The following is a 21,501-nucleotide window of genomic DNA, read 5'->3' as shown; positions in this document are numbered from 1 at the left end:
ATAATGTACTATTATCCATTGTTTTTCTATCTTATTAGTGGTTGTCATTTTTAAATTTTTATTTACTTCAGCAAGTAATAATTTTTTTCATTAACTATTTTAATTTAATTAAAATTAAAGATATTTAGTGGTAGTTGTGTGTGTGTGCTGTAATCAGTGCTTGATGCTGGATTATCCTGACAGGTTACATGATCTTCATTAATAGCGAGGTTGAGGCCGAAGTTTTAAGCGTGAAAACGTGTACATCGGACGTTCAGCGCCGCTTTCCTGTAAGCCTACAAGTTTGACAATGGCGTTTGGAATGTCGAGCATGATTTCACTGACTTTCCAGACACTATTGTCAAACTTCTAGGCTTACAGGAAAGTGGCGCTGAACATCCAACATACACATTTTTCTGTTTAAAACTTTGCCCGCAACCTCGCTAATGTTAAATGTTTCTGTCTATTGCTGTTGTTTGATAAGTTCAAGTGTTGTTTGTGGGATAAGGTTGTTGTGTATAATTGTTCTTTTTTGATCAACAACCCTTTGTTCGATGACAGTGAGATGAGGATATTGTTGTGTGAATCTATGGTGTAGTTATTGTTTGCATGTTGTCATGTTTGTTTCAAGTTTTGTGATAGTATAGTAAGTACGGATGATAAACTTGTTTGTTTCCATTGTCTATTTCATCTGTTGGCATTGTTTTTCAGCCTTTGTGGTCTGTGGATGCATTACCACAAAAACACCAAGGCTAGGTTGGTTTCTCACATCTGTTGAGGGCATTGCAGTAGCCATGCTTGGGCTGGTACTGCTTTTGCCACCGGTAACCAAAGGAGACTGTGGCTTATTTTTCGAACATAAGCCTTTGCCTAACACACACGCACGGACCTTGTTAACCCAGGCAACGTCCAAGCTGATATCAAACTTAGATCTGGTTACTACCATGATAAATATCTCCACAGAATGTGGGTGTGGTCACTCTTAGCTTCATTTTTTCCTATAGACCTTACTGGCATGGGTGAGCTTGTGCTCCAGAGTGCTTTACCCCATGGATCAGTAAAATTACTTGGTTCTCCCACCACAACCAGGTGGTGACCACAGGAAAGTTATCATCATCATCATCATCATCATCATCATCAACCCATTTTGATTATATATATATATATATAGATTAACATGTTAGTCTTTGATCTTATTAGTGTTTTAATTAATGTAAAATTAATTAAAGTAATTTTTTTGACAGATTTTTCACATTCAGATACTCGGATTTCAATTCTTCTTAATGGATTTGAATTACACATATATAATAGATCTCAGCTCTATGCTCGTTTGGAACACTTATTTGGACTGGAACCTCGAATACTTCCAACACATTCAGATCCATATTGGCAGGATTCTGGATCAGGTGAAGGAGAAAATCCTACTGCAACAGAACAGACATCCGATCAACAAGGATATGAATGGCGGGATTTGATACCTGTTATAAAAGTTGATATTTCAACTGTAAGTGGATTTAAATATATCTATTTGTTTTTTATTATACAAAAGATAATATCTTTTTATAATAAAAATTTAATGATTTATTTTAAATTATTTTTTACAGATAATAATCTAACACCTTTATCGTTGCCGAGAAAGTTTAATTTAAAACAAGTGGAATAGGTCAAAAACATTTGTTTTAAAGTAAACTTTCTCGGCAATGATAAAGGTGTTAGATTATTATTTAATATTTTGCTGAGCACGTTCTATATAATATTTTTTACAGAGTTATCAGCAACTTTAGTTTAAAAAAGATAACTGTAATTTCAAAATATTCCAGATTAGTGGAGATTAAATATATTTAATATGTGTAATTTGCAAAATTTTCAAAACTTACTTTCAGATATAACTGAATATGGAACAAATAAAACCTGAACTATTATTTAACAAATAAATGTGCTGATTCAGAATAAATGAACTTTTCAATAGGCACGTATAGTCTTTTTATTTCCAAATTGCACCTGATCAGCTTTAAATTATTCAGCTCATCACAGTTAGTGTCATGAATAATTAAACAGTTATTTATGATAATAACTTTCAGATTATCTTACCAAAGGCTTTTGAACATTGAAAAGATAAAAAATGATTAGTAGTATATGGCAAATGTGACAAACAAATCCAAATACAACGAAAAACATGAAGATTGGAAACTATTGAATTCACAACATACAGTAATACATAGTTATAATTAATATGCATAAGAGGAAAAAAGTGAATTTTTGAAAAACTGAACAAATTAAAAGCTTTTAAAGTTTTACAGATTACATATTCTCAATTTAAAATGTTTTATTTATATGAGTTTTACAAAACTAAATCTAACCAGAATAATTATTTACCAATGTTCAGTTTATTGCTGAATTATGAACTTATAATTTGACACAAATGCTGCTTTAACCATTAAGCAAACAAATGCATCATAAGCAGCAATATTTTATTAAAAATTTAATGTTTCAGTCTATGCAATAGACCACTGTGAGGATATTGAACATTTAGGAATGGAACTTGGAAATAATCTTCAAAATAAAATGTGAACATTTGAAACATTTTCTAATTCTAGTTTCAATTTTTTTAATTTTGATAATAATTCTGGTAGAATAAAATAGCCCAGGTTTTGGTTAGGTACTGTACAAGTACTAATCTTGAGATTATATATTAGCAAATCTGTATGCTTTACTATATCATGAGATTCATAATGGCTTTTTAAATAATATGCTTTTATTTGTTTTCGTTTTATCATCTAGATAAAACGAAAACAATAAAAGGCAATAACGAAAAATTGTCATAATCTATATGACAATTTTTTAGATGACTATATTTATAATTATCTAAAAAATTGTAGTCAGTGATTTTTGTGTGTTTAATAAGATATATATAAAAGAAATGTAGAAGTAAATTGTTATTTTAATAAAATTATTTACTGTTTTATATCTGTTTATTTTGTAAATTATAAAATTGACTTTTATTTATTTATATATTTGCAGGGCCGGTTAGTATTTGGGAATCGTTTAGTCCCTACAACATTATCTATTGCTTTTGAAGAAGGCCATATCACATATACTACTAAACCAGCCTCTTCTCGTTTGGATAAATTTACACATATTGCCAAGTGTAAAGCTGAAAATTTTAAAGTTATTCTTGCACCAAGTCCAAAGTATACTGGACTCTCTGATGAACCACCTCGTTTTATGGGGGAAGGTTTTGTTGTCTTGCAATCTAATATGGTGGATTTATATTATTATCAAGATGAACCTGGTATTTAAGTTAATTAATATAGCATTACTTTGTATCTGTTTATCCTATTCTAATATCTGAATGATTTTAAAAATAAATTTATTTCTTTTACATAATATATAATCAGAATGTGTATTTCTGAAAATATTTTAAATAATTTTAAAGTTTTTTTTTGGTTTTATTATTTTATGAGGCAGACATGAAAATAAAAACTTAGTTGCTGTTCACAATATTCAAAATACATAAAAACAAAAATCCCAGTTTATTAAAAAATTAATCATTTCACACTATTTCTGTAATTCTATACATTTATATATCCTAGAAACCAGTTTTTTGAATTACATACTTGTAAAACAACGCAATCTGATTTTATAAGTAATTACAGACTTCGGTTTTTATTTCTTTTTCACCATTCAATATTTTTCCAGTCATATCTTGACAGACTCAGAAATAAATAATATTCACTTAGTTCTAAGTATATATGTCACAGAGAACAACACTTTTCAATTAAACTGCATCAATAGCTACTTCATGCTAACAACTATGATCTTGATTTGCTGTGCAAAATGTAAATACATTTAGAAATTGACTACACCACTTCTAAATTCAACAGGACATTTTAATTAATATGTACATTTAGCTCTTGTCTTAGCACATGGAAAATATCTTAAGCAATGAAGTAACTTATCTGTTTTAAAAAAACAAACAAAAAAAAAAATAGCATTAATTTTCTTTTATAGAAATAATATTTTTAAGTTTTTACTTTGAGATGAACTTGTATGCATATTTTTGTTTATAGTTGTAAATTTCATTTTTGTTTATTACTATTTATTAAATCTTTTGTGGCAACTTAAGTTTTTAAATCAAATCAGATTTTGAAAACATTTCAGATTTTCAGTTAATGTTACCCTAGTTATACAAAATGGCGGTGCTTCCGGTTGTCATCTTGTTTGCACATGCAAATGTGCAAACAAGATGGCGACTGTAGACAATAACCTAAACGTGCTTATATTTAAATTTTTTCTAAAACTCAAACATTTTTAAAACATAAATTTGCTACTTACTTTTTTCCCTGCTTTTGGTTACTTTTCTTACTCTTGGACCAGAAACGAAAAATAAAAAAGTCATCATACTACCTATAAATTCAATCAGTGTATGGACGAAGTGAATTACGAGATTCTATACATCAGTGGTTCGAACAAAATTTGTTTGTATTGTACATAAATTTTACTCCTCTTAAGAACTGCAGTCTTACGATTCATATCTCTCGCCTTTTCATCTACAATAGGCAGCGTCTCCATAGAGGGTGGTACCTGTGACCCATAGCCACCTAGCCTTCCATGTGTCATTCACGTTGTCTTTCGGCGTTGGAAATCTCTATTACATATCCTTGGTTATGACAAATTTAACACATTTAACACACATTTACATACTTTAAATGCACATTTAAAAAACATTTAAACACATTTAAAGCATTTACAAAATTTTTACCTTGTTTACACACTATTAACACACTTTTAATACACTTTTATCACATTTAACACACATTAAACACATTAAGGACATGTTTAACATGATATTTACCATTGACAAACTTTCCTCCTCGATAACATTAAAGACTTCAAGTAAATTGTACAGATTTTAAAAAAACACAGACACCTTTAAAAATTTAACAACATGCATAATCCGTCTACATCGTAACCAAAATTCAAAATTCACATTATTCCTAATGTTTCCAGAATGGAATTTTTTGATGGATATTTGCATACAAAGGCATCATTACTAACAGCGCCATCTATATTTATTTTCTAAAAACACTTGCCATCCAGGTTACCGGAAGCATCGCCATTTTGTAAACCTAGGTTCGCATCAACCAGATTTTCTAAAATCTGAATTGTTTTCAGATCATTTCATAAATTTCAAAAAAGTCAATTTTTATGTTATATGTTTATAGAAAAAAAGTTCTTTTTATATTCATTAAAATATAAAAATAATTCTGAAAATCTTGTTATATGCATATTGAAATTATAGCAAATAGATATTATAAACTATATGCTATATGTTTACAAATATATCTCATATTTTATATTTATATATTTTAAAGTAAGTTCTGATTGACTAGATGGCACAAAGAAAATATTTTGTATATTTTTTCTTGTTAAAAATTAACACAGATATTTATCTACTTTTAAACAAAATTACCTCTGAAATCGAGTCACCTTTTAAATTTGGTTACATGATTTTATTGTTTCGTGAAAGAAGTCTCACCAGATTCTTGCACAGATGTCATCACTTCATTATTATAAAGTAATACTTGTTCAACCAGATTGACAGTGACAACATATGGACAAACCACTTTATTTTTCATCATGTATATTTGTCCTTTTTGATTTGTCCTCTCTTTACTGCTACATTATTATTACAATATTCTTTCACTTATTGCATGGTCACAATATATCTCAAAATTCTAATGATAAATTTTAACAGAGTAAATATTATGAGCATTTAAAAAGTGATTATTGACATTGTCTCACAAGGATGGATTTTTGTTTATCTTGCTTTTTCTAATGCAGTTATTAATGTCTGATAAATGTAGGAAAACTACAAGTAAGTCTGATGTTTCTTTCTTCTCTTCTGGAACAATGTTAACAAAACTTAACTGATACCAAATGCACAGACTATGTGCTTAATCAGAACTTACTTTCAAAACACATCATTTATATATACAATATATTTTGAAATTATTTAATTTTATTTTATTAAAGGAAATGTATCATCTGAACCTGAAATGGTTGAACTCGCAAATGGTGACATTGTTCAAAAAACTACAAATCCTTGTTGGGGTTTAGATATCAAGTGTGGAAAAGGTACTGATTTTAGTTATGGACCATGGGCAGATAGACAACGAGAACAATTGTATAAATTCTTTTTCCCTCAGGTAAATGTTATTTTTGTGATCTAATCATATATGTGTACAGTACATATCCTGCAATACACGTATACAATGTAAAAATTATAACATACCAAAATGTAAATTATATTAACTAAATTAACTAAATATATTTTTTTATTTACATAATTGCTTTTATTAATCTGTTATATGCAACATAAATCTATAATTTATGTAAATACATACAATGAAATACATATTATGTCTAGGTTTTTGTTTTAATTATAAAATAATAACAGAAATTAAATGCAAATGTTGATATTCATTTTTAAATTTTAACTAAAGACTTATGCAAGAATTTCCAAAGATTATAAGACTCAAAAATTTAAAGAGAAGTGGAAATAAGCATAAATAAAGTACAGCCTTATTCACAGTTTATATATTAATAATTTAAAACAGTAGTTGGATTTAATAAATTAATAAAATACAACAATAAATTAATTGAATTTATATTTGTTTTAATTAATGATAATTTAGTTAACTTTTAACGTTGGTCTTTTTTCTGATTATATTTATATCTTTTTGATTATTTTTCAAAGTTTTCCCTCTTGTAAAATATTTTTATGTATGAAAATATCTTACAATATATGAAAAAATATATATATATTGTTATATTTACAAACAGCTAATATTAGCACAAGTTCTATATAGTAACATATTTTTACTTTTAGTTTTTTTAAATATATTGAATGAGTTATTCTAATTATCTTAATTTAATAAGGTAATCAATGTTTATCAATGGTTTTAAAATACAGTAGAGCATCGTTTATCCGAATCAATTGGGGACTGGGTTTGTTCGGATAACTTATTTTTCGGATAACCGATTATGTATGAAAAAATATATTAACCTATCCCATGTTGAAATTTTTCTCCATTGCGTGTTGCTTCGCGTTGAATTTTTATCGATTTTAAACCTAACAAAAATTTTTATAATAATAATCGTGGCCATTGTATTGTTGAAAATTATTTCTTTATTTTGTACAAATAAAATAAATATATTGAAAAATGTAAAAACAAAAAAAAATTACACTTTAGAAGTTAATTTAGTATCAAAAACGTTCGATTCAGCATGACACAGTCCAACTGGAAAACTTTCGGTTAACCAACGTTTTGGTTGATCGGCTTTTGGATAAATTATGCTCTACTGTACTTTCTTAATATTTTATATAATCCATAAATAGAAAATATGCATGTCTAAAATCATTCTTTGATTATTGATAGTTAATTACATGGATCAATATTTAAATTTAAGTAAATTATTATGATTAAAACAAATGTAAATTCAATTAATTTACATTGCATTTTATTAATTTATTAAATTTAACTATAACTTTAAATTATTAATACATAAATAGTGAATATCATACTTTGACCTAAATGACAAAGGCAAAATTAAAAAAATATTTTTAAAATTTTAGAGAGATGCTTTTTAGAGAGAAATTTTAGAGAGATGAATTTATTTACATAAATTCACTAAAAAGTAAAAAAATTTATTTTTTACTTTTTAGTGAATTTATGTAAATAAAAAACATTTCTTTAAAAATTTTTTTATATTTTTACTTTTCAGTTTTATAAGTTATTTTTTTTAGAAGAATTTAATTGGGAAGTGGGTGAAAAATTGAATTATAAGATTTTATGTAGACAGTATGCATAACAATGGAGCAATTTATTAAATTATGTGTAGTACTATCTATTATCAGCTTTTATTTACAAATTTTAATTTATTGTTTGGTTTTTGCTAATTGCTAAAATTGTTTGCAAACTCTAAAAAAATGTATTATCTTTCGGAATACATATGTATGCAAAGTTTCAACTAGATCAGAAATTCGGAAGTGGATGAAAATTGAGTTACAAGATTTTATATGGTCAAACTGACAGAGTAAGTTAATAAAAAACAAATTTAATTTGAATTCAAATTTAAATACAGTTTACACTGTTTGACAAGGGTTCTGATATTAAAGTATGTGATTCTAAACCAATTTATCATGGGAAATTCAAATCAGGAAAACAGAATTTCGTTGTCAGGGATACTTTTTGTGTAATGTGTATATATATGTATATATTCACAGTTCATGGCAAACACAGGGACGTTATAGAGAGGTATGTGTATGTTGCCGCATCTAGTAGTGATTGAACGTGACAATTTCTTGTTCAACAGCAGATGGAAAATATGTGGAGTCTTCAAAGTAATTACTATGACATTGGGAATGCAACAAGGCTACACGAAGTATGCATATTTTCTTTGCGAGTTGGATAGTCATGATAGAAATTCTCACTACACGAAAAAGAAATGGCCTAAGTGGAAGTGAAAAGTGGGCAAAAAGAATGTACAATGTGAAAGTCTGGTAGCTCCTGAAGATATACTACTTCCACTGCTTCACATTAATCTTGGCCTAATGAAACAATTCATAAAGGCCATGGATCCAACAGGCAGTGGATTTGCATATCTAGCTGACAAATTCCCGTCTTTCAGCTGCAAAAATAAAGGAAGGTGTATTTGTGCGCCCACAAATCAATGAGCTGCAGAAAGATGCAAATTTTGAAGCACATTTAACTACCAAAGAAAAGAGAGCATGGGAGTGTTTCAAGATGGTATCAGAAAACTTCTTTGGAAGAAGAAGAGCTACCAACTACAAAGCAGTGGTGAATGACATGATCAAAGCATATCAAGATCTGAGGTGCAATATGTCTCTGAAGGTACATATGATGGACTCTCATCTGAACTACTTCACGGAGAGTTGTAGTGATGTATCAGATGAACATGGCAAAAGATTCCATAAAGACATTTCTACTATAGAAAGGCATTATGAAGGGAAGAGGGTACCTTCTATGTTAGCAGATTATTGCTAGAATATCATTCAAGAGAAGAATTTCTCAATACAAGAGAAAAAAAGTGATTTGCATTACTATATGGTGGCTCATTTTTTGTCAATTTTCTGTAATTGCTCACGTGAAATAAATGCTACAAAGTGAATACACTAAGAATACTGTGTTATATGTTAGGTCCCAACCTTCCTCAATGTGATGAACTTAATAACATCACAAAAAAGCAGATTTGTTTCTTGAATTTCAGCTAATGTGTCCTGCACTATATCAGAAACACAAAGAAAAAATAAAATTGTGATTACTCATAAACTATCCCTGACAGAAATAAACTAAAAACAGGTTTGTATTCAGCACTCGAAGTACAACTAGGAACATAATGTATTTTTTCAGAAATAGAAAAAAGTTTTTTTTGCAGAACAGTGTTATCTGATTAGATTTGAAAGCAAGCAATTAGATATTTATTTTTAATTCTAATAATAAATAATATTTTATAAGATTGTATAAAATATATGACACATTTAAAAGCTAGTTTATATTTATTAAATAAAAATAATAATATGTATTTGAGAATATTATTAACATTTCAGGATTATCAACCAATTGTGCCAACAAAAAAATCAGAAGTTGGTGAAAAAAGACAATTTCATTCTTTTGATATAAGACTAAGTACACTTGCTGAAGCAACTATTGATATATTATTTTCTAAAGAAAAGGTATTAATTTTATATCTTTAATTAATAGTATTTTAGACATATTGTCAAACATATTGTGCTTATAACTTATGACTAAGTATTAAATATAAACAATCTATATACAGTTTTACTTTTGATATGTCATTGGTTTATCACATTATGTCAAAAAATAATTGCTAAATATGAAATGAAGTTAGTCATTAAAAGACTGATATTAAAAATGAGTCAAATTATATCTTTGATATGAATCTTTTTAGAATTTATAATTAAATAAAAATCTTAAAATAGCTATAAAATACAGTCTTATATGTTTAAATATTATATATTTGATTGCAATAAATGATTACATAAAAAAAATAACAAATATAAGAAGTACTTAAACTGACATGATCAAGTAATTTAATTTAGTAATTCAGTTCTGATGAAATACTTCTTAAATTATCTTATTATTAACAAGTAATAATTGTTATCAGATTGTATCCTAATTTTTCACATAAAATAGAAGTGTTTATAAATGATTATATAAATTCTTTGTATTCTGTTTTTTGTATAAAACTATTTTAATGTTAATTCAGCTTTATGTAATAGAAATCATTATTTATACTTTTTATGTAGTAGAAGTTATTAAATAATTATTGAAATTAATGAAACAATGTGTTTCATTTATTAAACAGTTAATTTTAAGACACCATACACATCCATACAGTTAAATATGCTGTGTATGTTGTTTGAAATTTAATTTCATATCTGATGACTGTGTTAGTTTTTTCTCTTTGCGTTCAAAAATGTTATAGGTTTTCAGAAATGTATATAATTTAATATTAAATTCATATTTCAGAAAGCACTTGTATTTTTGATTTATGAGAAATCAAGCTTAAGCATATATAAGTTTGTAATTTTATTACAATTCTGTATTCAATATGAACTGATATAAAGTTATTTTATAATTAAGGAAACCAATGCTGTTCATATGACAACTAGGCCAGGGTCATATTTAGAAATAACAATTCCTTGGATTGTTGAAGAAAATGGATTCTCTACTAAAATCAATGGTCAGTTACTTCATCTAGAAGCTACAACTAGTTTACAGTACAGAACACTAGTAGAGAGTGAAACACTAGAGGTTTGTTATATAATTAGTTTATTTCACATTTTTAATAATTATATAAACAGAATTTAGTATTTATAATAGACTTGTTCTTATACTTTCAGAGTACTATTTAAATTTAAAATAAATTTTTATATTCAAATAATACAGCTACTTATGCATTTCATTTCATAATTTTAATCTTGTAAACATTAAAAATATGGTAAACCAGGGTTATTTTGTGATACTTTTTACATTTTTTTAATGTTAATTACTGAATTATTGGACCAAGTATTTTATTAGTTGTCATTTTAGAAAGATTAAACATTTCCCTTTCTTTACACATAGACTTTTTAATTGTTAATTTATTGTTTTAAATATTGTGGAAAATATTTGTCATAATTTTATCCCTCATTTTGCATAACTTTGTGACTGTTTGCAGCTTAAATCCATAGTGAATTCCATGCCAGAATATTACTCTGTAGTATTTGCTAGTAACTTAGAAAGGAAAATGGAAAACACAAATCATTCATTAGAAATAGTAACTCTTATTAATTATCATAAAACAAACAACTTATTATCTTTTAATAAATACTAAAACTGAAACTTGTTGACAATGTTATATTGAATGTAGGAAATTTTTTTGAAAAATAAGAGAGCAAGAAAATAAAATGATCAAGATAGCTAATCAGACATTTCTTGTCTTTTTCTTCAGACCACTAACAATATTTTCCAACAAACTCCATTACACTTATTTGTGCATTACTTTTTTCACTTCTGTTATAATTCCACCTCTTCAAAAATTACAATTATGTGTTTACCAAATTTTTTTCATCTTCTAGATTAAATTTCCATTATATAGAATATTTTATTTTGTTGTCTACATTTCATAATTTTCCAATTTCACTTTTTATGCTTTCATCAGATTCTTTGTATATACTGTCACAAATTTCACAACTCTATGAAATTTACTTCTGTAGCTTATACCAATTAAATCAATTAATAAAAATTAATTGTATTTATAGATAATTATATGAAAGAATAATATTTTTATTTAAACATACTATTAACATATCAACTGTTTTCATTTACAACTGAAAAAAGTATCACACACTTCATACACTAACTTGATTTCTTGGTTATCAGGAGGAAAATTAACAGTGGAAAATAAAACAGTGATTGTGTCTTATTTTTTCTAGCTTTAGTATTAGGTAAGTTCACTGTGTCACAAAGTAACCTTGGATTATTATATATAAAATTTGTTTGATGAGAAATAGTTTTTGTTTTAAAATTATAAAAATGCAGTTATTATTTTCAATTGTAACTTTTTAAAACCATTAAATTGAATTTAATTGAAATTAAATTTAGCATCATTGTAAATTAATATTTATAATTGTTAAGTCTAATGTCTAGAAGTAAGTATATTATTTATATGTATGGAGGGGTGCAAAAGTAGGTCGGTATACAGTTGTTATCATGGAAAAAACATACAGGGAGAAAATAGGAAGAAAAAACATTTATTTTTATGTACAAATTAAATCACAAATAAATAAGGAATACAAACTAATAAAAGATAATAAAAATAATAATAATGTACACCAACCATTTGTATTTCTCAGATTCTCAACTGTATACCAGCTTTTGCACCCTCCTGTATAAGGTGCATCTACTAAGTGTGGAGACTGAATTTAATAAAAAAGTTTTTGGCAGAAATGATTCAATTTACAATAGCATTAGTCTCCAAAATACACTCCTCTGTGATATATATACAAATTTTTGGACATTCTAGTAATTTGTATATGCCCTCATGAAAGAATCTTTTTGGAATCCTGTTTGGTTTCCTCTTGGATTTCTGAAATTGAAATTTTCTCTCTTTCAAAGCAAATTTTAATTTGGGAAACAGGAAATGGTCAGTTGGGAGTGATGTTATCCAAATTAAAATATGCTTTGAATGAGAGAAAATTTCAATCAATTTTGGAAATTCAAAAGGCTGTACAGAGGGATATAAATAACATTCAAAAAAGATCTTTTCGTGAGGGCATACATAAATTAACAGAGCGTGTAAAAATTTGTATAGATCATGGAAGAGTGTATTTTGAAGACTGATACTAAATTGAATCATTTCTGAAAAATATTTTTTTTTATAAATTCAGTCCCCAAACTTAGTAGATGCACTTTGTACATTAAAAAGATATGAAATTTAAATTATAAATTAATTAAATTTATTTTTACATATCAGTTTTATTAATTTTGTTAATCTTTTGTTAATATTAATTTCTGTTTTAAAACATTCAATCTATTCATATATTATAATTTAACTTTACATCCAATTTCATTACAATATCATCCTTTTGTAATTATAGAGAGAATGGTATTACAGTAAAAATTGTAATAAAGATGCTTTTATAACAAATGTTTTTAATTATAAGAAACTCACATTTTACATTTTGAAATGGATTCCTAAGAAATTGGAAAAAAAGCAGTTTGTTTTGAGAAATGCTAAGATTAATTAAATAATATTCATTTTATAAATATTAATTTTTCAATTTGTTATCCAAACCATTCATTAACATGTTTGCTGCCAATTGATGTGCTTCCAGAAATACATCAACTGGAAACAAATGTGTTAGTATATCTAATACAGTGGGTGATCGGTTAACGAACAAATTGGATAATGTACATTTTTGCGAAAGATTTTTATGATCGGACACCGAACACATGTTTGGATAACGAACACTTCACTGAACAAACATAAAAAGAAGTGACAGAAAATAACGAATACCAATTGATTTTCCCTTGTCTTCAGGTAACAATTCGAAACCTTTCGGAGTGTGGGAGACGTCAACATTGACGCTCAACCTGGTATATACTGATCGGATAGTATTCCACCGAACTTTGATACTCTCCCTTGTAATTCCAGCTTTTTATTTTTCTGACAGGAACAATTTTTTTGTAGTATTCGCAAGACTGTTGGGCAGGCACTCATTAAGTTTTGTATTGGTTTTTATTTTCGAAAGATGAGAGTACAAAAATTACATCTGAGAAATAAAGAACATTGAAAAGCTCATAATGGAACTTGAAAACAGATCTGATGATGAAGAACGCTTGAATGAAGAACACAAAGAAACTCAGCAAGGTATGTTTTCTTCTGAAAAAAGAGGATTAGCTGATATCTGCTATTAAAGATCTTTTGATGAAGTGGGAGAATGTCAGAAAAACCATCTTAGAATGGCATCTAAACCAGGTTGAGGTTAATAAGCTTGGGGATCTCTACAATTACAATGCTATTAATTACCTCTGAAAAATTCTGAAGAAGAGAGAAAAGCAATTGACATTAGACAGATTCTTTAACCCCAAATAAATGGAAAAAAACATGACTAATAAAAATGCAAGACTGTGTATATATGTATTTTTATTTATTACATATAAATAAACGTAGTAAGAAAGTATATATTTTTTATTTTTTGGAGTCTCCAGAACGAATTAATCAAATTCCCATAAAAACCTATGGTAAAGCAATAATCAGTTAACAAACAATTCAGATAATGAACAAAGTCTTGGAATGGATTATGTTCATTAACCGATCCCCAATGTATCTTCTTTCATATTATACAGTAAATGTTTGTGTGTATAAATACCAATATATATACATCACAACTGAATTTTTATCTGAATTAACATTGACTTTGAATATTATTATATGCAATTCTACTAATTAAGTAAAAATAATGTTTTTATTTAAAAATTTTCCACTAGCAACTAAAACATACTGTGTTTTATAAAAATAATGGAATTATTAATTCAATTCAATATAATAAATAAACATAAAAAAATTAATATATTTATTTATAGTTTGATGTTCAAATACAATACCCAAGGATTTGGAATGAATATCAAGACTGGACTTGTAATTTAACTGGGTGTAAGGCTACTGTTCAGTTGATATATGCACACAAATCATTTTTTCAAGGTAATGTTAAAACAGAGTAACATATTTAATTTAGTTTTCATTATTCTTACATCACTTTAAGTAAAATATAATGCTTAAGTAGTATATTGTTATTTTAAATTATTATAACAACATATGATTATAACATTCTTACATAAGAATGACAATTTTTGAAAATATATAATACTAGTTGTTGCACCTGACAGTGTTCAGATTATGTTAAGAAAACATGGAACATGTTCAAAAACTACACATGCTTTTGATTGTTGGTGACTACATACATTGATTAATTACTTTCATTGTATAGTCCACAAATTTCATTGTTATTTTTTTAATTTTCTCTTAAAATAAATTTTGCTTTATTTACATATATTTTCATAGATGTGTTTTATCATATTTTACAGAAATATTTGTGAAGAATTAAAAAATTTCTCTCAAATGATGAAAAAGTAATTCTTAGTTGAGCAATGTGTAACAGAACAATTTAAAGTGATATATTTCAAGAGGCAATAATTACATTTTAAAGGAAAATTGAAACAATTGCTGTAATTTTGTGGAATGATTGGCATGCTGCATAAAAATGGGGGAGACCATCATGCCAGAAACCTGGGGTTACTGGCATGCTGGTTAATCTGCAGCTAAAATATAAAATTAATCAGATCTAACAAACTAGTTGTTAGTTAAATGTTAAAGAAAACATTCTTCCAAGTATAATAAAATAATAACATTGTAATTTGACTGACTTAGAATCAGGAAGAGAGTTTCCATTTACAAGATAATGAAACAATTAATGTCTTATTGACAGTAGTAGCAGTAGTTAGTCAATGTAGGCTACACTGACCATCTACCCTGACCTTAAAAATAACACCTTTCTCTCAAATTTAACACAAAGCTGATGTTAATTGGTGTAAGTTGAGATAATTTACAGTGAGTTTCTTAAATTTAATATATTGGTTTTTGTGTTTTTGAATCAAGTAACAATAAAATACACATAAAAAAGCACTTTTTGAATTCCAGGAGTATTTTAAGTTGTTAGAAAGAAGACAAAATGAAGAAATTAAACATATAATGGTAGTTTTTGATGTAATGCTGACAGTTTCACAGTTTTATAATAAAGACTTGTTTGTTTTTAACAAAACACATTTGTTTTTTTAATGCACCTTCTATAGAGAAATGTATAACCTCACTTAAACTGGCATGCCAGTTTTTACCATATGGAAATATCTGATTTCATGGTCTCCCATGGATAGACTGGCATGCCAGTCATTCTGCGAAAATACAATATTGTGACATCATTGTGGTGTTGGGCAGCAATTTTTAATTTCTTTTAATTTAAAAAAATTCACATGACTTCTGTTCTAGACCAGAAGTTTTTGTATAGTTAATTGGGGATTTCCAGCCCTATGCTTTTCATATGTGATCTGTATTTTATTGGTATAGTATCTTGCCCATGTACTGTACATCACACTTCTCCTGACACTTGAGTTATGTCAGTCATCTGTCTAACTCCATACTGGAGAAAATTTTGAATTGAAATCACATGACTTCTGGTCTAGACTGGAAGTTCATATATAATTAATTGGGCCTTTGGCTTGATTAATTTCCATATCTAGTCCTGATTTTCAGCTATCTAACTCTGTTCACAAGATCAATAAAGGACAGGCAGATGACAGTGCGAATGTATAGGTCTGCAATTTGAAAATTGAAGCACAATTAGATGGAAAATAATAAGGTTTTTAAAATACTTTCAAAATATTCACACATTGTTTGGTTCACGTTGGAAGCAATAAACTAAATTACTGGTGTTCAGGTGAAGAGACACTGATTAAATGGTAATAATACCATAGTCAATTTTAGCTGGTTGCACATCATTATTTAGATCATGTGTTCTTAATAATTAAATTGTTTTCTTAATCTACTATTTCCAAAATGGAAGTAACTGAACATGAAGTTAAATAAGTTGTAGTGTTTTCAATGGCAGATTGGTCTGTAAGCTGTGACATCAAAGATTTGTTTGCTAAAATGAACCTTTATAATCATTTGAAAAACTTTTGGGCTTCTCAAATTTTTCTATAAAGTATAATGGAACAGATTTGTAGTGAAATATATATATAAATATAGAGATAAATTTTCTGAAAAAAGTTGAGAGAAAAGGAAACAAAATTTGATGCATCATGAAGCCAAACACAAACATGAAAGGTCTCAAGATACAGATAAAATTCTCCACAAACACAAACAAAATTTCCCTTTTATTTATAAGATATAAATATTTAAAAAATATATTGTCTTTCAATATTTTTCCATATGTACATAGCTTCCTTTTTATTGAAATAATTTAAATTTTTATTGAAAACATATCTACATTAATTTTACTTTCCTAGCTGTTAAATAACAGGGAAAGTATGACAGTCGGTCAAAACATGATTCTCAAGATTTTTACATCTTTGGACTCAGGACCTAGAAATGTCAAGAAATAGAAAAAAATATCAGGTTTTTCCATATGTATAACGATAGTTTGTGTATATGTGTAACATGATTTTTTCACTCACTTTGAGCTTAATAATTCCTGTGTCTTTTGTAGAAAATTTCTGAAATTTTGCAGGAAGGTTTGTGTATTAGGAGAGAGTGTTTCTTGAATTTTCAAGAAAATTGGACCCCCATTGGTTCGAGAGATATCAATGGAGTGGGGGGCCATATCATGAAAAGCTTTCAAGTTATGAAATTTTGTTTATTTGTACAAATTTTTAGTTTACCAAAAATAAATGTATTTGTTTTGAAAGTTTTTCAAAAATTACCCCCACTTCCAATATTAACTTTTTTTTTATATTTTTTAAATAATTTTTAATAGAATATATCATGTTCTAACTTTTTTCAATATGTACAATACAGTACAGTACATGTTAATAAAATAGTTTTAAGAAATTGATATATTGCTTTTCATAGACACAATGTAGTGACACTTTTCAAACACTAGGAGTAATGTTCAAAATATATACCACTCAGTCGGTTTGATGAAACACAAAATTTATATTTACGGTAAAATGTACAAAATAATACAAGTAGAGTCACAATTAAATATGCACAAACACTAATCCAACGACAACCGACTATTCCCGTACAAATTCGTTGAAAGAACTCCTTACGATCAAACAGACTTGTAATTAACAAAACCTCCGAGTCAGGAAGAAGTTCGTACTAAAACACTGGAGATTATTTTATCCAGATTTCCGTGGCGTCCAACGAGAGAGTTAGTTAGCACTTCGATAACGACGATCCTAATCCGATCCGATCTTCCTGATCCGAACTCAGCCGATCCCGATACGAACTTACGATACCAGCTCACGATACGAGCTCACGATACGAACCCCCGTTCCCGCCAAAACTACGGCTTAAATAGTCCCAACGTTCGAATCGTCCGCCAATCAAATTTGAAAGTTTCCACAACGGCCGACAACGGTCACTTCCTGCCGGCCAATCGTCTGTCTGTCGTCGATTTGAAACACAACGGATCTTCTAACGGTCGTTTCTAACGGCCGATCCTAACGGCTTTTCCGTTATGAAAGTTCGTTATAATAAAACAGGGCGGAAATCGCTCGCCTAGCGATTCCAAACCCTACACTAGGCATGTTATTCATCTTTTATTCAGTTGGGATGCTAATTACAAGACGCGTTTCAGGCTCCAGCCCCTCCTCAGCCAACTAAACAGTCCAAAACACGTCTTGTAATTAGCATCCCAATCAAATAAAAGATGAATAATCTGCCTAGTGTTTGAAAAGTGTCACTACATTGTGTCTATGAAAAGCAAATTAAAATAAACAACATGGTTTCATTGGAATAAATCAATATTTTCTTAATCTCCAACTCTATGCGCTGGAATAAAAATATAAAAACTATTTTTTTAATGAAGTTCTTTATGATAAATATTTTTTGCGTTATTACTCATAATTTTCATCAAAATTAGATCAAAAGATCTTTATAAGTTGACGATGTGGGGGTAAAGTTTTTAAAATAGTTAAATGACCCCCTCATTTTATAAGTAATCATTCATATTGGTAATTTTATGTATAAGATAAAAGTAGCAAGATAATGGTAGCAATTATTAAGAGTGAAAATAAATAATGAATGCCAGGAAAGTCCAGCAACAACATTGCCAGTTTTTTAGTATGTATGTTTCTGTTAGATTATTTATAATAATCCAACAGAACAAAATTATCTAATGAAAAATAATTCAAAATGTATTTTTTACATTATATTTATCTTAAACTTAAAATGAGAATGTAAATGAAATGTTATGGAAATAAAACTGAAAATATTATTATTTTATCTAAATATAAGTTTTAGTTATGACTAAGTAATATTTATTAATATTTTTTATAAATATACAAAAACAACATGTTTAAAGAAGAATTTATAAGTTTGAATATTCTTTAATGTTGTTCATTTTATCTTTATAGCATTAATTGAAGATTGGTCTAGCAAATCAAGACCAGATTTATTAAAATTTGTTCCATATACATGGCATTTTAATATTACTTTGAAAGAATTTGAATTAGTATTAGTTGCAAATGAACATAATTGGATAGATTGCTCATCACAACATCAGGAAAATTGTAAGTTTAGTTTCATTTTTTCAATTTTTGAATTTAATTTCCTATCTAGTTTTATATTGTAATTTAAATTTTTGTATACTGTAAATGATTTGAATGAAAACTACTGTGTTATGCATTTTTAATGTTTTAAAGTAAGGCTGAATTTGATTTATAAGTTTGCTCTCATTTAGTTAATTTAAAATAAAAATGATTAGGTTTACTTAAAATGTTTGTTAATAAGTAATCATTGTATATCACTTAAACAAATTAATTGTAATTCATATAACATGAATTTTACATATAAATGATTTAAAGAAATTAAAGTTATATATTTACAATATATTTTTTAATAAACTTTAAATATCTTTTCAATTGTCTCAATTAGTGTGAAAAGCTGGGGGTTAGAGAGTTAAAGCTCTAAACCCTTTCTCATTATCAGGGTAGTAAGTCCCACTCACAGCATCACTAGATGGGTTTGGTTGAGTTTAACAGGAAGATTATAATGATCTTTTGATTGTCTAGGATTCCTGACACCCATTAGGATAGTTGCAGTTTGTGTCCTAACTCATGATTATGCTCAGTTCGTTTTATTGGAGTGCTTTATGTTGAGTGGGGAGGTCTGTGGGTAAGTTGATAGGGTGTCCGGTTCAAATAATTGAAATGAATGCCAGTTTACTAAACAACAAATTTAATAAACTAAAAGAAAAGCATATGATACAATAACCTGCAATATACTGACTAAAGCAAACTTTTCAATTGACCAAGAGAAAGAGTTTACAATTCTAAAATACCTTTGTTGGGTAGACAATCATTGACCTCTCATAGGAAAGGGCTGGTTTTCATAGGAGAGGACGAAAGTTGGGATGGACAGAAGCTTGTCTGATTGGTTCTTGGTTGCTGTCTGCTTCTGGGAGAGGGTCCACACTTCGTTGTATGTCCACCTGGAGTATGGTGAGACAAGCCGTAGTTTATGGCTCCTGTGCATTATTAAGTACTATTTAATAATTAATTAATTATAATTATTAATTATATTATTAATTTTATTATATTATTATTAATAATTAATATTTTATTATATTAATTTTATATATTATATTATTATAATAAAATTAATAATATAATTAATAATTATAATAAATATGTAACTTTTTATTTATTTCATTATATAAATATTATTTAAATTGTTATTTGCAAGATATTAAAATGTTTAAAAATAAAAATAGTTTTCTTTTTTCTTTAGCTCATGTTGCTATTTGTGGTGAATTATTTGATATGTCATTTAATCTACCTTTTATTGATTTTGTTCCTCCTACTGTTTCATTGGAGTTTTGGATTCAGGTAAATTATACAATACTTTTAAAAAAACTATTTATAAGAAAGTAGTGTATACTATGTAATTATATATTATTTGTATAATTTTATACTTTATAAATAATTTTTAAAAATATATTTAAGGTTAAAATAATTTAAGTAAAGGTTTCAATTAAAGGTCTTTATTTAGTCTTTGCATATTTAAAAATTCATCAATGTTTCTTAATTATGAGAAATTACTTAATAAAAATTAATATTGCATTAAATTTTTTAATAATAATTATTTTAATAATCATGAGATAAAAAATATTAATTAAATTATTTTTATTTTGTTATACTTTATTAAATTACTTTATCAATAATATTTAAAGTGTATTTTCATCTTATAAAGATCTTAACTTGAGATTAAAAATAAATATGCTTATTATTTTTAATAGGGTGAAAGTGTGGACTTATCCTTTTATTTACCAGAAACTAATACTAATAGAGATATAGTTTTAACATTGCAAAAGAATATTAAATTGACAAATCGTGAAGGTTCATCTCTAAAGAAAAATGAAGATGAAAAAAAGTGGAGGAACTTATGCAAACCTAGGTATATATCATATTTTTGTATAAAATATTTCATGTTTAGAATTATTAGGAAAAAAGCTCAATATTCTTTTATTTTGTATCATCACTATTATTTTTCAACTTTTTTTATAACTGGCATTTTACAATGACATGATGTGAGGAACATTGTCTTTTGTTCTTATCAAATATATCTTTATCTTTAGTGATAAAGGTGTCATTATAATATTTCTTCTGTATAGACAAAAAATATGATGACATCTTTGTCACTAAAGAT

General features: G+C 27.2%; 1 protein-coding gene across 3 annotated transcripts in view; it reads left to right on the top strand.

Moving 5' to 3' along the window:
• Window positions 1–21,501, top strand: part of tweek (transmembrane protein KIAA1109 homolog tweek) — a 176,409-nt gene that overhangs the window by 17,262 nt on the left and 137,646 nt on the right. For all 3 annotated transcript variants that reach the window (XM_067280734.1, XM_067280735.1, XM_067280733.1), the window contains exons 4-12: window positions 1,224–1,483; window positions 3,001–3,271; window positions 6,016–6,188; window positions 9,614–9,739; window positions 10,671–10,841; window positions 14,658–14,775; window positions 19,209–19,364; window positions 20,584–20,681; window positions 21,092–21,249. In XM_067280734.1, coding sequence (XP_067136835.1) covers window positions 1,224–1,483; window positions 3,001–3,271; window positions 6,016–6,188; window positions 9,614–9,739; window positions 10,671–10,841; window positions 14,658–14,775; window positions 19,209–19,364; window positions 20,584–20,681; window positions 21,092–21,249 — 1,531 coding nt within the window. The remainder of the gene's footprint in view (window positions 1–1,223; window positions 1,484–3,000; window positions 3,272–6,015; window positions 6,189–9,613; window positions 9,740–10,670; window positions 10,842–14,657; window positions 14,776–19,208; window positions 19,365–20,583; window positions 20,682–21,091; window positions 21,250–21,501) is intronic.

Source organism: Centruroides vittatus, unplaced genomic scaffold (genome assembly GCF_030686945.1).
Source record: "Centruroides vittatus isolate TY-2023 unplaced genomic scaffold, ASM3068694v2 contig_890, whole genome shotgun sequence".
Classification (NCBI taxonomy): Eukaryota; Metazoa; Arthropoda; class Arachnida; order Scorpiones; family Buthidae; genus Centruroides; species Centruroides vittatus.
This window is presented reverse-complemented; position numbering and strand designations above follow the sequence as displayed.